Source organism: Glycine soja, chromosome 17 (genome assembly GCF_004193775.1).
Source record: "Glycine soja cultivar W05 chromosome 17, ASM419377v2, whole genome shotgun sequence".
NCBI lineage: Eukaryota > Viridiplantae > Streptophyta > Magnoliopsida > Fabales > Fabaceae > Glycine > Glycine soja.
Genome location: NC_041018.1, coordinates 166,279 through 185,933, shown reverse-complemented (window position 1 = coordinate 185,933; position 19,655 = coordinate 166,279). Strand labels below are relative to the sequence as shown.

General features: G+C 35.2%; 1 protein-coding gene across 2 annotated transcripts; it reads right to left on the bottom strand.

Annotated features, from left to right (window-relative positions):
• Window positions 1-183: 183 nt before the first annotated feature.
• On the bottom strand, window positions 184-18,811 carry LOC114392199 (dynamin-2A-like). Of its 2 annotated transcripts, XM_028353250.1 has the most exons (22): window positions 18,431-18,810; window positions 18,282-18,332; window positions 18,083-18,203; window positions 17,908-18,000; window positions 17,741-17,802; window positions 17,536-17,653; window positions 16,771-17,113; window positions 15,213-15,360; window positions 10,973-11,074; window positions 10,746-10,865; window positions 9,440-9,523; window positions 9,233-9,360; window positions 7,028-7,112; window positions 6,781-6,916; window positions 5,929-6,005; window positions 4,523-4,579; window positions 3,541-3,688; window positions 3,277-3,425; window positions 2,200-2,313; window positions 2,050-2,117; window positions 1,160-1,335; window positions 184-818 (listed from the first exon to the last, which is right to left on the bottom strand). In XM_028353250.1, exons 1-22 carry the CDS (start codon window positions 18,560-18,562, stop codon window positions 586-588), a joined length of 2,745 nt encoding a protein of 914 aa, XP_028209051.1. In that variant the 5' UTR covers window positions 18,563-18,810; the 3' UTR covers window positions 184-585. The 2 variants fall into 2 exon arrangements, with proteins under 2 accessions (XP_028209051.1, XP_028209052.1); XM_028353251.1 differs by lacking the exon at window positions 9,233-9,360 and having other exon boundaries at window positions 9,462-9,523; window positions 18,431-18,811.
• Window positions 18,812-19,655: the final 844 nt, after the last annotated feature.

Below are 19,655 nucleotides of genomic sequence, written 5' to 3'. Positions count from 1 at the left end.
TAATCTAATTAAAATTTTTAATAATTAAGGGATCCAATCTAAATATTTTTAAACAATTAAAGGATCTAATTCAATTCATTATTTCCCTAGTCCAAAGTTTGTGTTCAGGACTTTTCAATTAGGAAGGGCCTAAGGTTTTATTAGCTTGATCCACGACACCAGTTCAATAGTGAATTCTAACCATTAAAATCGCAAACTTGTTCATATATCTAACCAGAAACAATTTAGTGTTTAATGGGGTAGCAGAAAAAACAAAAGGCAGTCGCGATTAATGCGCATTTATGTAAATGCTGATAATCACATTGCATACAAAACAATTACATTTGTAAAGAAAAAGAATGTTGGGAAGACACAAAATCATCTCACCCAACAATGCCCCCACATACCCAGTAAGGGAATAAAATAGGACGCAGACTGCGTATGACCTTAAGATGAATGCGATAGCAATACTTTCGTTATCTACAAAACTATAACATTCCGACTAAAGTCTAAAAGGAGGAGGGACAGTCTCGATATAAGTAGAAAAAACTGAAAGCGTCCATCCGATGAGTGCATAATTTTGATTAAAACCATATGTAGCTTCATCTAATATCTTGAACCAGATTGTGGGGGAGCCGGGGGCAACCGAGTTGGCGTCCGACGACTGTTGGAATTTGAGCCTGAGCTCACATCACCATTTTGGGATGGGTCACTGTAGCGTCTACTATGACCACCAGAACCATACCTAGACGTCAGGTTGCTTGGACCATTGGCAGCAGAATCAAATGCAGACCTCCAATCATCACCTGATGAGGGTCCAGAGCTTCTTGGGCTGCTTTCTGCATAAATTTGTTTGTCGAAATTATATAAAAAGTTAACAAAATAATAGCCTATAATTCTTTACTGATGCATATGACAGATTCTACGCAAAAGTGGATACTTTGAGAAGTCTGCAATTAATGCATTATATGTGTTCAACAACTATTACATTCCAAGAGAATTACTACCAAATTTATACACCATCATCTCATCACCATATTCTTTCTTTAACAGAAGCTAACATTCTTCCGAAACAGAGATAGCAGACCAGGTAAAGCTTTCATGGAAAGTAAATATTATATAACATGGAACATAACAAAATTCCAAGAATACAACACCTCAAGCAAATTTGAAGACATACCTGCTGCACTCCCTCTATCAGACCAACTGGATGCTGCAGCCGCTCTATTGTCATGGACACCAAGCTGCCTAGTGAGTTTTGAAAGAAGGGCAGACTGTTTCTGAACTCGCTCCCTTTTGTTCTTGACATTGTGGTCTTCCTGGAGCAGCTCCTCAATTTTTGCAGAGCTTTGAGCGCTGCCAACCACAGCATTAAAAAAGACACTTAATTTTGACTGTCAAATGTTTCATTCCTGAAGAGTACATTGTAAATAAGTGGAAGTGTTTAAAATAAAATGAATTAATGAATATAATCAAAGATTCAGGTAGTATTATTTATTGGAAACAAAAAAAAGTGCAAGACAGAAAAGAGGGAAAGTATGATGAGGGATAGGATAAGATCACAAAGAAATCATACTGAACAGTAAAAGCCAAGAAAAAAAGAAGGAACCTAAAATCATTAAGACTAGCACATCTGCCCAGTCAGTCTATATATATCAGAAAGGGCAACTCCCTTGAAATAGCCATAGGCAAAACATCAGAGACACCAAAAATATAATCCTATCCCAGAACAAGTTGAAGATGCAAGGAACATCATTAAATATGCAAGTACACTGCTCCAACCAAATACACTATGCAACTTCATAAACTTTGCTTGTATACCCAAAATGTCTTTGTGTTGATCCCCTAGACATGTCCAAGAAAATCATTAAAAAAACACAAAATCCATAGGAGCATTTACATTATGACCAAATACGTACATGTGGTTGAATATAACACTTGGGTTGCATCAACATTAATATTTTGACCAGTGAAAGGAGTGAATATAGGTTGAATGGCAGTACATTACATAATATCCATTAAGAAGCAACACACTCAATGATCATCAGACAGTACGGCGAGAACACTAACCTGACGGAACTGTATAGCTGGTTCAGCATGTCTTCTTTGGCTTTCTCTACTTGGCAAAGAACAACTGCCTGCTCAACCAAAGTGAAATGATCTCACAAACCACATCAAATCAGAAGAGAAGAACTATGGTAGTTGATAAAATAAACTCACTTTTGGAACATTAGCTGCAAGGCTGTTAAGAACAGCTTCAACATAACCACGGACTTCTTGAGACATCCATCTGAGCTCCTCCTCTGGATCTGCAGGTTTCCTGGCCATCGTATCCTTTGAATGATTTTGCAACATGGAGAAATTGATATAAGAAACCGAAAGTGAATTCTAGATGGACTGTAAATTGGTTCATGTTTGTACCTTCTAAAAAAGCTAACAGCAATAAATAAGTAAAGGATCTCATCCTAACTTCCAAGAAGTCATAATTTATTTCTATATGAATACCTTTGCTAGAGGAAGGATGCTATCAAAAGGAATTTTTTTGTACTCAACAAATTAATCCCAAACAAACCAAGAAATGTGAGAACCAATGATGGGGGAAGAATGAAATTTAAGTGTTTAATTGGTCGATTTAATGAATGTGTTGGAAAGTTGCCTTAACTACAATCACCCCTAGCACACCTTAATTGCAACTTATTAGAGTTGGTTGACAGTGTCTTGGAAAGGATTATCTACGGAGGAACTAATAAAAAAGGCTAAGTGAAATGTCATAGAGTGCAGCCGCTGGGATGTCAATTCTCAAGAGATTGAGATTCCACATCAACTAAAAATATGACCAATGTAGTCCTTGCAAAGCCTTGGAAATCCTCATCTTATAGATCGATTTTGTTAGAATGATATGGGCCCAAAGCCCAAATTCTGAGATGATATCATAGCCTATCCTAGATTCGTCATTGGGCCACCTGCATTGCCAAGCTCTTGGCCCATAGCCCTAGGCATGAGGGGCATGTTGGAAAGTCGCCTTAATTGCGACAATCAAAGTTGGTTACTAGTGTCTTAGAAAGGGCTACCTATGGAGGGATTGACCAGAAAGGCTAAGTAAGACGTCACAGAGTGTAGCCACCAGGATGTTGACTCTCAGTAAGTTGAGATCTCACATCAACTAGAGATATGACAAATGAAATCCTTATATAGCTTGGGCATTTCTCATCTTACAAGCTGATTTTGTGGAATTAAGTTTGGTCCTAAGTGCAAATTCTAGGAGAATCACAAAAAAGAGAACAAATAGAAACTTACAAGAGACCCATCAGAAAGGCTTTGCCGCATAGGAAAACTAGGTTCACCAATGGCTTGACCTCCTTTAGCCTGTGCAACACTTCTTAACTTGTTGATCCACTCAACCTTATCTGCCATACTCTCAGCCTTTAACAAAACTGCACTTTCAGCTGCAAAATGTATAATTCAATATTGTCACAGTCAAGGCATTGTTCAGATCTGGTGATGGATTTTGGAATTGTAACAGGTGGGGGAGGAATCATAAATTAGAACAATAGGGATTACATTTCATAACAGTCTTGTATGGGACCTTGCTTGTTATCTTGAAAATAAGGTTTGATGCTTTTCCAGAATCAGGTCCGTTGGACTTTTTATCCTTGGAATTCTTTGTGGAGGCTTCATCATCATCAGGAATCTCGTCAATATTGCATTCCTGATAAGTACATCCAAATGAAAACAGGCATTACTGAGCTGAAAGGTTTAACAATGGTCATTATTCCAGTCAACTTCAAATTCTGTTTACACAAAGCATTGTTATGTCTGAATCATGATTTTTTTTTTATCAGCAAAGATAATATATAATATATATATATAAAATGGAGTACCAGAGGTACTGATAATATAGGAAAGGACCATACAAATGGTTCCTCAATCAGACATTCATATTCTGAAAGGGAACCAATCTATGGATATAGATTTCATATGAAATTTACATGAGTTAGGCTCATAACTATGTAACCCTCTGCTGATACATAAAACTTTGTGTAAAGCTACTTGCCCATTGATTAAAATGGACTGTGAAATCTTTCTCGAAACTCCTAAGCCAAGACCAAAGTAGGAATGTTGCATCTTCAAACAGTGAATTAGCATTGAAAGTTGCATTAGAGAACACTATACTGTTTCTAAGCTTCCAAATGGACCAAGTTAAGGCTAACCACCAGTATTGCCATCTATTAATCCTTACTCCATCTACTTGAACCCCCAAATGTCTGAATCATGATTATATGCCACTACAAATACGAAGCTTAAAACATAAATGAAAATTGTCTCTAAAGAAAGAATATTTACAGAAGACATAAATGAACTTCATCTTACATGAGACAATATCCATAAGAAGATTAAATCACAAGACAGTATGATACTCTTCTTTAACTGATCACACTCTGCGGTTATTTAGGCCTTTGTTCTTCATTATCCCAGAAACAGTTAACATGAAGTTTGTAAGCTTTCTAACATAAATTAAAGAAATCAACCAAAAGGTTCATACCTCTAATGTAATCACTCCTCGGAAATGTCTCTCTTCTTGTTTTTTTGTGTATCCAAGCTGGCAATATGAAGTATAGTTAAATCAGCACATGTTCCGAAAGCATTACCCCCCCCCCCCCCCCCAAAAAAAATAATAAAAAATCAGTGTGTTAATGACATATAGGATGTCTAGAAAGAGTTAATCATAACCTCCATGGTGGAGGTACTATACCCAAGGTTAAGGTACCTGACCTTGGATCTTAATATTAGTGTCATCAAAACAATCCATGCGATGCATTTAGTAAAAGATTTGAAAACAGTAAAAAATATGATGGGATAGTATACTTATTGTTCCATTCATTAGAGGTTTTCCTTTTTATAAGGAAAAACCCTTAAAACACAGGGGTTAGAGATCTTGTAACCTAGTTAGGGATATAAAATCAATTATGAACTTATATTAAGACCTTAAACTTTTAGAAGTCTCCAGAGTTCAATCTTTGCCCTCCTCCTTCTTACTAAAAATGTGCATGAAGGGACACCTTAGAGATAACAGCTTAAGCTTTTAGGAGTTACCTAAAATGCAATATAGAGCCCATGAAAGAAATGACCCCCAGAATCCACGAACAAAGTTTGGAGATTAAAATAAAGAAGACAATGCAGTAACAGAGTGAGAAGAAAACAAACAGATGACATAATGAATATATACCCATGAAAGGCAGAAACCCTAACCCTAGCTAATAGCTAAAGTAACAAAATATAGACTACAGAGTGGTTAAAAAAACTGTAGTTTAGTCCATTTATTTTGACATATTTTGATATTATAAACAATCATAACATGACTCACAAATAGTTATCTTGCAGCTTAATGTACATATAAATACAAGACCAGTGATCTGCCAGTTGGATGTAGGGGGAAAGTGATGGAAAATTATGTAATAAAAGAAGATTGCTAAGTAATTTTGAGCCTTGTTAAGGATGCTTTGTACTCCCACTTCATAGCATAATCACTAACCATAATTCGTAAGGACCTCCAAATAAAACTTACACAAATTGAGACAATACATATAAGAACTTTCAGTTTATCATAACAGCATAATGCCTTGTCTGTTTTAAATGAAAGTCTCTCTAATCATAACATGAATGGGCTCATATTCCAGCACAATTACTGGAAATGTCAAGAACCAAGAGGTAGACTAAGTTGTTCCTGGAAACTAGGTAAAATTAAAATCATTTCAATAAAAAAAACCAATTATCATCTGTACCACAAACAAATTCACAAAATATCATTTTCAATTTCACCAAAGAAGCTTTAATTCATATAAAACACTTATGTGCAGTCACAAGGCTTCTATGCTCAAGTGTTTAAACCAGAAGGTCCAGAACAGTCTTGAAACGTGTCATTCAGCATTGATAGGATAATTTACTAACCTTGCCAGTCTTCTCATTTAAAACAAACCATCGTCTGCTCCAACCACTACCTTTTCCACTTTTTTTCAACAAATATCCTGCATCGAGAGGTGAAATTAATTCAAAGTGCAGCACATGTAAACTAAGAAACATTCAACTCCTTACTTAGGTGAGACGTAAAGACAGAAGGCAGCAGGCCCAAAAAGAAAGGTATAGAAACTGTTGAGGTCCTCAAATTAAATGAATGAGTACTCTGCAATAATGGATTGCGACTGTGGAAATTATATAATTTGCATTAAAAGCTTAACATATTTTTTATCGGTAAATGTTAGTTGTTAATTTGTTACTTTTTTGTAAGTTGATCGGCAAAAGCTTAACATATGTTGACATCCACCAACAGCCACTAGGTATGGTTAACTATGCCATTGTATTCAGTCACAACTTAACTGGAAAATATAACAAGATAATCTTATTTGTCTAATGTCTATTGATTAAAGTTGGGTGAAACGGAAAAGAATACTCAATTTTTTCTATTCTTCGGTGAGGCTGTCTTTTTAAATGATGGTGTAATATACTATCTGTCCATCATCAATTTAGTGATTAAACAATCAGCCACAAGCAAGATGCACCAAAATAATATTTGAAAATATCCAACTGTTGCAAGTCGTATTGGATAAGAACGATGGCTACTGAGCAAATGGAGGTAACTATTTTGAGTTTGAGAAAGGCAAATACTGAAGCTCTGGATCAAGGATAGGAAAAAAGGAAGCCACCGGGTTAATACTTCAATGATGGTACAGCACAGGTGACCGAACAGAGAGACCTTGGTGATATTAAACCTGTAATACAAATTTTGGGATGAATAATAAAAACCTGCGGTTATCTCCCCTTCAGGCCCAGCAGTCTTCAAGCCAGATCCCTCTTGTGTATCCCTGTCTTGCTGACTGGATTTATCTTTCATCGATTTTAAGTTTCCCCCACTTTGTTGACTTGTTTGAGGACTAGTTGCCTAGAAAAGGAAACAGAACATGCATCTTGTATATGTAAAGCCAAATTTTAAACACTTACATGATGTGTAAAAATTCAAGTATGCAATTTTTTAAAGTATATTATTCCTCACCCTATTTAGAATTGACTGTTCTGCATCAAGTGTCTTTTTGGATGACCGGTTCTTAAGCTCCTCTTCTCGGCGTTGCCTTTCCATTCTAATGAAATTAGTTGAAAAATGTTAAATCTTATTATATATATATATATATATATATATATATAGCTTCAGTGAAACAGTTAGAGATTATTGTATGTATGTCCGTACTATATAAGGTTGAGAAATACAGGATATTGAATTTGAAATAGTCATCAGATTTGTTCAAGGTTAGACTTGGATAACACTGAAGGCATTCAAGCCATGAATACTGCTCTGTATGCATTATTTCCCTTCCCTTTTTAACAAACAAGGAGCGCAATCTTGCTCGTTATTAGCAAAGAATGCAATGAATATTGACAGCTCATTTAACACAAATCTCATGAACTTAAAGGGATGTCAAATGTCAATACTCATTATTGTTTTCATTCTTGACTTGGATCTTCTTTGATTTTTCTAACCTGTGCAACTTTGCACAGGTTAAGACTCATTAATTATCCACTTACAACTAACTTTGATTAGCTCATTAATTATTTTTCTGATAAAGATGCAAAATCTCTCTCCTTATATTGTGAACTCACATCAATATTTTTTTTGGTGAATGTCTCACATCAATATAAATTATGTTTGGCAAAACTAGCTGAAAAGCTAGCTAGTAGCTAAAAGCTGAAAAGTTAGCTGGAAGCTGAAAAACTAGCTTATTAAATTAAAAGTGTTCGGTAAAACTAGCTGTTGAAGTAACTGAAAAGTATAAAATGACAGAAAAATAATAATACCATGATTTATTTAAAGATGGTAACAACCAAAATGAATAAATATATCGAGGATAAAAGTGAAAGAAAATATAAAAAGCTAGAAGATAGTGTTAGAGTTTTAAAAAATATTACTTCAAGTAGTGTTTCAAAAAACACAAGAACCTACTAAAAAAACTTGTTTACCGCACAACCAAATGAATTTTTCAGCTAGTAAAAAAAGCTATAAGTTAGCTGAAATGTCTTGGAGAACATAGCTATAATCTCTCTCTTCCTATCAAAATAATTAGCCATTCCAAGATTTAAAAAAAAAAAAACTAGTTTCAAAATATAATAACTTCAGACAAAAAAAAAATTCAAATTTGGGTTCCAAATTAGTAAAAGGAAAAAACATCATGACTGTTAATTTCCCACAAATCCCACCAATCAACCTCCATCAGCAAACGGCTTCCTCACACTTCATAAAAAAAAAACGGCTTCCTCACCAAACATAATAACAACTGCAATATCATACATTCTCAAGATAATTAAATTTTATTTTGGAATTATATTTTCTAACAAGATTTTAAAATCTTGGAATTGTTTGTTATTTTGATAGGAATAGAGAGATTATATTAAAGTGAGTTCATAAAATAAATAGGAGAGATTTTGCATCTTTATCAGAATTATAATTTTAGTTAATCAAAGTTAGTTGTAAGTGGATAATTAATGAGTCTTAACCCGTGCAAAGTTGCACAGGTTAGAAAAATCGTTTTTATAAACAGAATTTATTAAGAAAGAAAAGACTAAAGAGAGATACAAATGCAAGATGATAAGAAATCTTCATAAACTGAACACTACAAGAAGAAAAAAATATAGCACAACAGACCAATCTCTCTAAAGATTCACCAAAGACCCCCCATAAAAGACCTTTGGCATAACACTGCAAAGAAGCCAAGCGAGAAACTTCACTGTCTTTTCAGTCAAAATAAGACTCCAAACAGCTTTATAAATGGTCTAGGAGACCAATCCTCCAAAAACGATTCCCTAAAAAATCTTGTAAATTCAAAATGCAATAACCCCAGAATCCCTGACAAAATTCCCATTTTCCAATTCCAATTTCTTAATTAATTTTTCCTTCTTTTACAATAAGCCAATCTGTTGAAAAAACTTGTTGCATTCCCATCCTTAGTCCATTGGACTTTTGATTTTTGTCTCCAACAAAAAATCTTTAAAATCCCAAATATTTACTTATTCCCAATGAAATTTCTAATCACTTGAATACCAAGTGGCTCTAGAAGTCACATTTCAAATCAAAGGTGGTGTTTCTAATGAGTTTAAAATTCATCCTTGGAGTCCCACATGAAAAATAAATTAATGCACCCATTAAGGACATTAAGATTATTAATTCATAAATAAAAAAAGTGTAACAAGTGTCATATATTGAACATACCGCCTCTGTACTAAACGAATAAAGTGTTGTGGTGGAACAAATGCACGCTCCATATCAACTAGTGCAACCACCATTTTTTTGGATTCATTTTTAAATGCCTCTAGGGCTGAACTTGCAATTGCCACAATCTAAAAATTGCAACAAATGAGCAAGGTAATTTCTAAAAACAAACCAAGTTACATGTAAGTTACAGCACATCAATGTTACCTCTCTCTTGAATGGAGGATACCTTCCAAGACCAGGCGTTGCATTTGCAGAAGCAGAAACAAGATCCACAAGCACGCGATGTACCTAATGTGAGAAGAAAGAAACAAAGAATTTATTTTCTGAATTTGCTCAAGTATACCACTCAGCAGAGTGATCTATTCATAATAATAATGATTACAAAGTTAGTAAATAACTACAGCTATTTTCAAAAGAACAATTATAATATCACTACTTCCTAAAATAAATTGAACTCTGCTAAACACAATAACTAAACTATTAGGAAGAGTAATAATCATTACATGCTCTTATTTCCAACACCTAATTTGGTAATTGTCAGAATAATTACAAAGAAGGTCAAGAAAAACACAAGGGATTTTACATAAGTCCATAAGAAGTCTATTGCAAAATTGCAGGGTTCATGTGATGATATCAATAGCAAAGCAAAACCTGGTAATTAATCAGACTAAAGGTTAAAATAAATCAAATGCATGAGATAATAGAAAAGTACTTGATGCCCCGTAAGACATTGACAATTGGTTGGGAGCTTATAATCAATGTGATATCAATCAAAATCAATACATTATGATGTGAGATGATAAAATTATTTTTATGACTCAAATGTTCCAGTAGGTGCATCAGTAACTGATGCAAAGAAAGCAAAGATTACTAAAAAGTGTTTGCCGAACTTGAAAATTGGTTTAGAGCTGTTGAAGATAAAACATTAAAACCAGTTATGCAAATCTACATGAACTTGCAGTAGTTTCGCAAGGTATTCTGTACCTCTAAAATTTGGTTTAGAACTGGTTTAAAATTAACCACTGTTTTAAATGTGTAACTTTCAATTTTTTTGCTATAGATAAAGAGGAGAAAGTGAGAGAAAAACATGGGAACTATTGATTAACATATAAATTGGTTAGTTTAAAATTAGCACTGACATGGATTTCTTTTGATCCAATTATGATTTAGAATATAATCAAATGAGAACTGGTTTCTGATTTTAAGTGATTGTGAAGCAAGCATGCAACATTCTAAAAGCAACCTCCTTGTAATTAGTAGTCCAGTTTTGAAGGTTGACAACCACCCCAAAGGATCCCCACCTACTGTTCAGACTATTGATGTAACTTCGTAAGTCATCAACTAAGAGGGACAGCAGGAGATAAAGGACATAACACTGTTTTCTTTTGAAAGGGCCCCATATAGTCAGGTTTGTAACCACTACCCAAACTATTTTGGACAATACTTTCAAACATCTGTAACATTAATAGCTCTTGAAAAAAGAAAAATCAACAACACATTAGAAGCATACCTCATCAACACACAATCGTGATGGCTCCTTCGCCAGTTCAAGAACGCCTTTAATTAAGGATCTCAAACCTTTCTCTGGAGAGATCAGATAAGGTTGATATCCATCTGCTTCTAGGACAATCTGAAAGCCAAAATGAGAATATAGAAGCAAGCACCCCAAGTGTCAACAGAATAAGATGAACTATATTCTACCTAAACAATATGACAAATTCAAGGGAGAAGATTTACCCTCTTGACATTGTTTATGTCAAAGTGTCTGTCAATAGGAAGTTGCTTGATTCTGTTAGGAAAATTCCCTTCAAAACTGGCAACAACTTTCCAACCATTACCCTGCAAAGAAATAAAGGAAAGAATTTAGATGCAGAAAAAAAAGGATTTTTGTACAGTACATTGGTGAAATCCCATACCCAAAATCAAAGTATCTAACTTCTTTTTTTTTATCAGCAAACATAATATTATATATTAATTGAGTACCAGAGGTACTGACAATACAAGTAACAGTCCAGATTTGGTCCCAACGCAGTTTGAACCAATCTGAAAGAACATATAGGTTATACAGAAATCTGCACTAATATTCTATCCTATTCTATTTAGGAACCCTGCTCTGATGTTGGAAGACCAGTAATTATAGTGTGTATTAAAATCCTTCTCCAAATTTGTGAGCCACGTCCATAGTAAGAAAATTGTGTCATCTAGGATTCCGTTAGCATTGAATGAACCATTTGAGAAGATAATAGTATTCCTGTGCTTCCAAATGGTCCATGTCAGTGCCATCCACCACCATTTTCATCTACTAGACCTCATTCCCTCTGTCACTCCATAAATGTGTTGAAGAAAGTGGTGCCTTGGATGGTTTGGGAAAGCACCCGACAAGTTCACCCAAGATAAAGATTCCCACCATATTGGAATGATCTTTCTGCACAAGAAGAATAGGTGACCTGCACTCTCCTCCTCAACTCCGCAGAATGGACATCGTGAATCTCCAAGCTGAATCTGTCGCCTCCGCAAGTTTACTTTAGTTGGTAGTCTATCTCTTATTAGTCTCCATGCAAATATGACAATTTTAGACGGAAGCTTGATCTTCCACAGCTCCTCAAACGCTCCATCTTGTTGCTGTTCAACTATTTCCCCCCGAAACACATAGTAGGCAGATTTAGCTGTGTACTGCCCACCTGGGTCTGCCTTCCACACCCATTGATCAGTTTTGTGAGGCTGAATTGGGTGGCTTGTAACATCTGTTAAGAATGACACCGCCAAATCTACTTCGCTATCAAACAGTGGTCTTCTCCACCTAAAGTCTCATTCCCAACCTGCATCTTTGATGGCCCCCATATGCTGTATACTTTGGTGTTGCTGAGTAGAAATGCTATACAACATAGGGAATCTTGCAAGTAACGGCTCCTCTCCCCCCATCCATGCATCCTCCCAAAATTTGAACTTATCCCCACAACCAACCCTCCATGCTGTTGTATTCTTCATTATCGCTCCATGATGCGATTGATTAAGCACTAGCTTTAGATCCCTCCACCATACCGATTCTCCCTTCCCTCTAGTTATTTCGCTTAAACCCCTCCATCCAACATACTTCGATTCTAGTACCCTAGCCCACAACTCCCCTTGACTATGAAACAAGTTCCACTTCCACTTGCCCAGCAGTGATGAATTGAATAAGTTAATATCTTTGACTCCTAGTCCCCCATCTTCCTTTGGCAAGCATATAGATTCCCATTTGACCCAAGCTATTTTGTGTTGCTCCTGATCCCCTCCCCATAGAAACCTTCTTTGAATTCTGACTAACTTATCCACGACCTTATTGGGTACCCTGAAAAAAGAGAAAAAGTAAATAGGAATGGACGTTAGCACTGACTTTATAAGAGTCACTCTCCCCCCAAAAGACAAGTGTCTTTGCTTTCATTTTGCTAACTTTCTCTCACACTTAGATATGATAGGGACCCATGTCTGATATGATCTCGGATTTGTTCTAATAGGAACACCAAGGTATGTGAAAGGGACCGTCAACATGCTACAATTGAGGTAGTCAGCTGCCTCATTTTTCCATGAATCCGACACCCCAAAAGCTCCAAAGCCACTCTTAGGAAAGTTAATTTTGAGGCCCAACACTAACTCGAAAGCCCTCAACATTGCTTTAATTGCTCTCACATTCTCCATTGATGCCTCCCCAAAGAAGATTGTGTCATCCGAATACTGGAGCAGACTAACTTCCACCTTGTTTTTACCAACTAAGAAGCCCCTGAACAAACCCTTCTGGAGCGCTTGTGACATAATGCCATTGAGTGCCTCTGCCACTATATTAAAGAGGAAAGGTGATAATGGGTCTCCTTGTCTGAGCCCTCTCTGAGGCGTGAATTGTGCTGAAGGGCTACCATTCACGAGGATTGAAACAGATGCTGATTTTAGACACCCCTCCACCCACTGAATCCATTTGGAGCAGAAACCCATTCTTTTCAACATATAAATCAGGAATCCCCAAGACACAGAATCATACGCCTTCTCATAATCCACTTTGAATACCAAGCACGGTTTTTGGCACCTTTTGGCCTCATCAACTACCTCGTTTGCAATCAACACGCTATGTAACATGTGCCTTCCTTCTAAATTTGAAATAAACAAGAAAAAAAAAATCATAAGAAACAGATGGTCCATCCGAGAATCAATTTAAAGAGTTCAAACATTTGAACCGTTTTCAGAGCCAGTTTGATAAGTTTCAACTCATTTACATTGTTTTGATGCACAACTTATTTGTCTATTTATTCATCATGTTCACTGAATGTTGGGTGCAACCTACTGAACCTAGATCCTTGGAACATTTTTTAATAATTAGCTCTCATGATTTTGGTAGAATTAAAGCTATATTTTTTAAGAGAGGTTGAAGGCCACTGTTTGACAGTGAAATTGACTTGGCTGTCAATTTTCTAAGAGAGGTTGAAGGTAAGGTCATACAGCAACAAGGATCCGATGAGGGGGAGTGGAGTGCAGACCCAACAGGCCAATATTCAACACGTAACGCATATCAAATGTTAGAGGAGGAGGCAGCTGCGGGAAGTCAAGAGGAGTGCTTTGTGCAATTGTGGAGATTAAAGATTCCGAGCAGAATAGCAGTCTTTGCGTGGAGGCTACTTAGAGACAGACTACCTACCAGACAAAATCTGCAGAGGAGACAAGTGCAGCTCACAGATACGCTTTGTCCTTTTTGCAGAAATGCAGAGGAGGGTGCATCACATTTATTCTTCCATTGCAGCAAAATCCAACCTATTTGGTGGGAAACCATGTCATGGCTGCATATAAAAGGTGCTTTTCCTCTAATTCCAAAACAATATAGTGTTCTCTAATGCAACCTTCAATGCTAATAAATTGTTTGAAGATGCTACATTCCTCATTTGGACTTGGCTAAGGGGTTTTGAAAAAGATTTCACAATCCACTTTAACCAATGGTCAAGTAGTATTAGTCAAGGTTTTTGTATCAGTAGAGGCTAGAACAGTTTGCAGAGCAACACATGTAAATTTCAATTATATCCTTACTTTGGTTCTCCTTTAGACTAGGTTTGTCTGACTGTGGAACTAGCAGTAAGGTAAACTTTATATGTGTATATCAGTACCTCTAGTACTTCATTTTATATAAATACAATATTATATTTGCCGATAAAAAAAAAGCTATATTTTTTAAGTATTGGCAATCAATCATATAGTTTGGTGTATTTGGTTGAAATAGAATGCTCGTATTTTTAAGCAGATCCCTTTTGGTGCATCATTTGACAGGGGATAAGGTGTTTGGTATCTATTTGGTGCAACACACAAGGACTTTTAATGGGTTTCATAATAGACATGTCAAGGGATTGCCAATCTTTGTTCCTTTGATATTTCCAGCAGTATATATAGAAATTAGTGTTTTCTCCTCGAATCACACCATCACATCGTTATAGATGACAGAATATTATTCAAAATCTCTATGTTCTCTCTTCCTCCTTCTCAACCTAAATCCCTATAAATTCAACACTATTTCAGTGAATTTTTTTATAAGAATTAAGAAAATAAATTGGTTAAAGAAAAGGAAAGAGAGAAAAGTACAAAAGCAAGGACAAGATATCTTCCTACATAGAGGGAAAAACAAACATCAATTGAACGAATCACACTAGTTTAATATCCAATAAAAAAAAATGAGTACCCAGAAATCAATAAGGTGGTCAAATTAAACTAAAGGAGTGGTAACAATAAGCAATTGTCCTTGAAACTTCTAGCATTTATCCATAATTAAAGGCACCAACTAACTGCATAAAATGCATGCCATCAAAAAGACCTTGTCATCTTTACTCATCCTAAAATCCCTAATATGGCACATGAGAAATAGCTCCAATTTCTTCTGACGATATCCAGTTTTCCCCCCAAAAAATACCAAATACCATGCACCCTAGCTTCTATAAAATGTAAATATATGACAAAAACTACTAACCTCGCCTCCAGTAAGATGTTGAAGAAATTTGTCCTCAAATTCACGGCATAACTGCAAGGCTAGAGCTCTTGTACCTTCGGAACTACTAACCATTTGTTCACCAAACTTCACTAACTCTTCCTGAACAATTTGAGACTTTCCCTGAAGACTGTAGCATTTCAAATAAAGGATTATAATAGATTTTAGGTCCATTCCCTTATTATTTAATAGAAACTGAGACATTAGTACTTATTATTACTAGGTATCAATTTACAAATAGTGAGAAACATCAATAGAAATTGAATCACACAATCTCTCATCACCTATCATGTTCTGCAAGTTTAAATAATCAGTCTATTATCTCATATTATTTTTTTTTATCAGCAAAAATAGATATATATATATATATATATATATATGAATATATGAAGTACCAGAGGTACTCAGTACAATAGAAGAAAAGCCATAAAAATGGTTCCATATACAGACAAACAAGTCTGAAAAGGAACCATACTATGACTCAGGATGAAATGTACACGCCATGCTTAATCCCACTCCTTGCTATTTCATTTTGGGAACAAGAAATATTCTGATATTTTCCTTTTAAATATGCATTGATTTAGTGGCATTAAATTCCATGCAACTTGACAAATATATAACATTGTAGATAGCATACAAAGAAGGTTGAGGAAAAAAGAAATCAATCCAACTCTACTTTTCATGGTTTGGTTTGAGCCTTAACCTAAACCACCCATACCTATCAAATATATGTGTGTGTGTGTTTGTGTGTGTAGTGTATCAAATGAGAATTCTTATTGTGAGAATTGAAAACTACAAATATAGATCACTGGATCATATTTGAATTGCTAAAATTGAAAGGAAAATGCACATGATATTTTAACTGGTCACCTAAAGGAAGCTTTTAGTACCTAGGAGGGATGGGTGTTTTGGTACTTATGTAACAATTATACATGCATGCAGTGTGGTTCTATGAAATAACACCACCCAGCTGCATAAATATATCCTCATCTGTAGCCTTAGTACCACTGGTACTTTTCAATATTTATAATATTCATATTTTTGCCGAGCAAAAAAAAAAAAAAGGTCATGTGATCATTAGCTAGCTAACTTTTAACTTGGACCATCCATGTATGGTTGTATGACCAAGATTTATAGTTTCATTTCTCACAATAGGAAAAGTTCTCACTTGATAGCCTCCTATATGTATGAGTGTATGTATATAACTTTCTTTTTTTATAGCAAACCCAATGTTTGAACATTTTACAAGACAGAAAACATATACATGAAATTAAAAATTTGAATGCATTTTGACACAACATCATGAGTAGAGAAGGTTCAAGTGCAACCCTCTAGTTCTATTCATTTTTGTGTTGTATCTCCTTCCATTCATTCATTAAAATGTTAATAAGCCTATTTAAAAGAACATGAATAGTCTCGACAAACAGAAAATTTTGAAGCACCAGTTTTAACAAAAGAAAGAATATTAACATTTTTCTTTCAAATAATATGATATTTATAACAGACAACAACAAAACATAAGCTAGTAAAAAATGCATACCCAGTGAGGAGAGTTGGAAGCCTAAGCTTCATACGATTGCGAATCTGTCCAGCAAGAGACTCAACCAAAGCAATTCTACCTAGCTTGCTTTGAGGGGCTCCAGTCAATATTGATTTCAAACTTTCAGTTTCAGCACGCCAAGCAGTTTCCAATGAATTCTCGGGCGCTCCACTCCCAGACTGTGCAGAAGCTATAGAAACAGATTGCCCTATCAAAGCAACCCAAGGAATATCAGAGGTTTTAGGGGGTCCCTGGTTCAATAGGAGAGCCTGCACTGCTGCAAGGGCTTTGGGTTCCGAAGAAGCTTGATCAATTTTACTGATAATGCCAACAGTTCTGGTGGCTGCAATTGAAACCAATCAAAAGGATTAGATGAACTAGTACTATCAGGATGATTAGGTACAACACAATAAAGGAATTTGTATGCTTAAGAGGCTCAAGGTCTAGGGCCAATTCTCCCAAATGCTTAAGCTGTTATGTTAGGCTGAGTTTCATGAATGGCTTTATATCAGTAACACACACCCTCAAACAAATACATTTGAGATTAGAGAATGGTGCACAGGATCACTTTACCTCATGCTGAAATTCAACTTTATTTTAAAAAATGAGGCCAGCAAAATCAAAACTTCTATGTCCTAACCACTCAGTCATTTGGAATATTACCAAGGCAAGGACAAACTCTCAAGAATTGTTAACAAAATGCTTTAGTGCTATTTTTTGGGGGGAGGGGGGTGGGGGGGACAAAAACAAAATCTGAAAACTTACATTCTGCATCATACTCCTTAGCAACTCTAAGGGCTCGTGATGTTGAAATTTCTGGTGCCTGAGCAGCTGGGACTACTACCAGCAAAATAGCATCATTGTGCTCAACATATTCACTGATCTAAAAATGATGAAAGAGAAGGCATCAAACTTGTCTACAGAGAGAATGCCTAAAAAACAACCATAGATCTAAGAAATAACTACTCACCATTTTGTCATCCACTATCCGCTGGTCCAATCCAGGCAAGTCAATCAATTTCAATGGAGGCGCTGTAGAATTTTAGAACAGAACAAAGAGATTAAGTTTCATGATGCCAATACATGTAATGTAAGCATAAAGGAAGGGAGCAACATAGAATATTATAATGGGCTTACCAGTACTGGTACGTAGTTTGAGATATATTTCATCACGGCTCCTACCAGATGAACCTTTGCTTAGTCTATCCTGTAGAGAATGTCGAAGGGCACCTATAAAAAGAAATGAAAAAAGAGTAAGAGGATGAGAAACATGATATTTCTAAAACAATTGTGGTGTGAAAGTGGGTCTTACTTGCAGAAACATGTTGAGTTTTATTGTCAATTTGCAGGATGATTGACTTGCTGCTTAAAGAGGTGTCTCTATTCAATTCAATGCTAATGGGAGCCCTGGTAGCACCATTCTCACCAGTTGGCTGCAGTTTCAAACAGATTTAGTCAGCAGATAGAGATTAAAGAGGAAAGAAAAAAAGATAAGGGAAAATAGGAAATACCAAAACAGGATGTCCAATGAGGCTATTCAAGGAAGCAGATTTTCCAGCACCCTGATCCAGTCCACCATAGCAATTGTATTGTATTCATTCATAACGGATCCAATACAACACATAACATGATTGATAATTGAGAGACAAGAAAAACTTACAACATTGCCGAGCGCAACGACATTGAGGAAAGTGGAAGGGCGCTTGTAGTTGTCGACATCTTCGTCGGCGAGGACGGCGGCGGCTTGGCGCATGGAATCGGAGAGCTGAACCAATTCTTCGATTGCCTCCATCGGATCTGAACCAACTTAGGTTTACGGCCACCGATTTGATTTGATTCTTCGGTGCAATGCAAATGAGAAGACTACACTACGAGGAGACTCTTAACCAAACTCAAATTAAATCACCGTACCAAACCAACTGCACTCTCTCTGTGATTGCGATTGCGATTGCGATTTGCAACTTTCTTCTTCCTTTTTGCGTTGCATTGCATTGCATCCCTCGATAACTCTATTCTATTTCTATTATCACACAAATCACTTTAGTAAATCGCACTTTTAAAACACCTTAGGCATGCCCAAAAATAACCTTGATAAACAAACAAACAAAAGCCTACTCATGTCCATATTTTTTTTCTTTTCTTTTTGGGTATGGTAAATTGGTAACCATGTCAATATCATCGCATAATTCGATCAATTAAATTTTGTTGATGTAGACGGTATGTGTTTGATTAAAATGATGGAAATACATAAAATAACAATAGATTAATTTTTTAAAAAAATTCTATGAAAAAATAGAATATCTCATACACTCTGTCTATTAAAGATTATTTATATACCTTATCATTCTTTTAAAATATTTTCATAGATATCAAGAAAAATCAATTTTGATTTCAAAAATACTCATCTTTAGAGTAGAGTATAAAAGATGTAAATGAATATATATATATATATATATATATATATATATATATATATATATATATATATATATATGTGTGTAACTTTGTTTAATTATTATATTGTTTAATAATTTTTAATTGAATAATATTTTTTAAAAATTTATCAATAAATTAAAGATTCCTTTTACATAGATTATATATCCAAAATTTTATATTAATTCTTAATTATTTGTTATCTCATTCAGATTAAAATCAATGTATTATAAAATTTTCAAAATATCCTAAAATATGAATAATTTGATTATTTTTTATTATTGTTCAATTTTAACAAAATTAGACATAGACAATCTCAACCACATGTAACTATAATTCAATGATCAAATCGATAAAAATTATATTTTATATCATGTTATAAAATAATATAATAATTAATTAAGTTACATATAATTTGATTCCTCCTCTTTCTATATATAATGGTACCATAG

What these genes read in the sequence shown, in the direction of transcription:
- LOC114392199 (XM_028353250.1), bottom strand. Translation starts at nt 18,562, where the DNA reads ATGGAGGCAATCGAAGAATTGGTTCAGCTCTCCGATTCCATGCGCCAA. An exon ending in CACGATTGTGTGTTGATGAG is followed by an intron (nt 9,524 to 10,745) that starts GTATGCTTCTAA and finishes TTCTCACATTAG; the next exon opens with GTACATCGCGTGCTTGTGGA. An exon ending in ATTCGTTTAGTACAGAGGCG is followed by an intron (nt 7,113 to 9,232) that starts GTATGTTCAATA and finishes TAATTTCATTAG; the next exon opens with AATGGAAAGGCAACGCCGAG.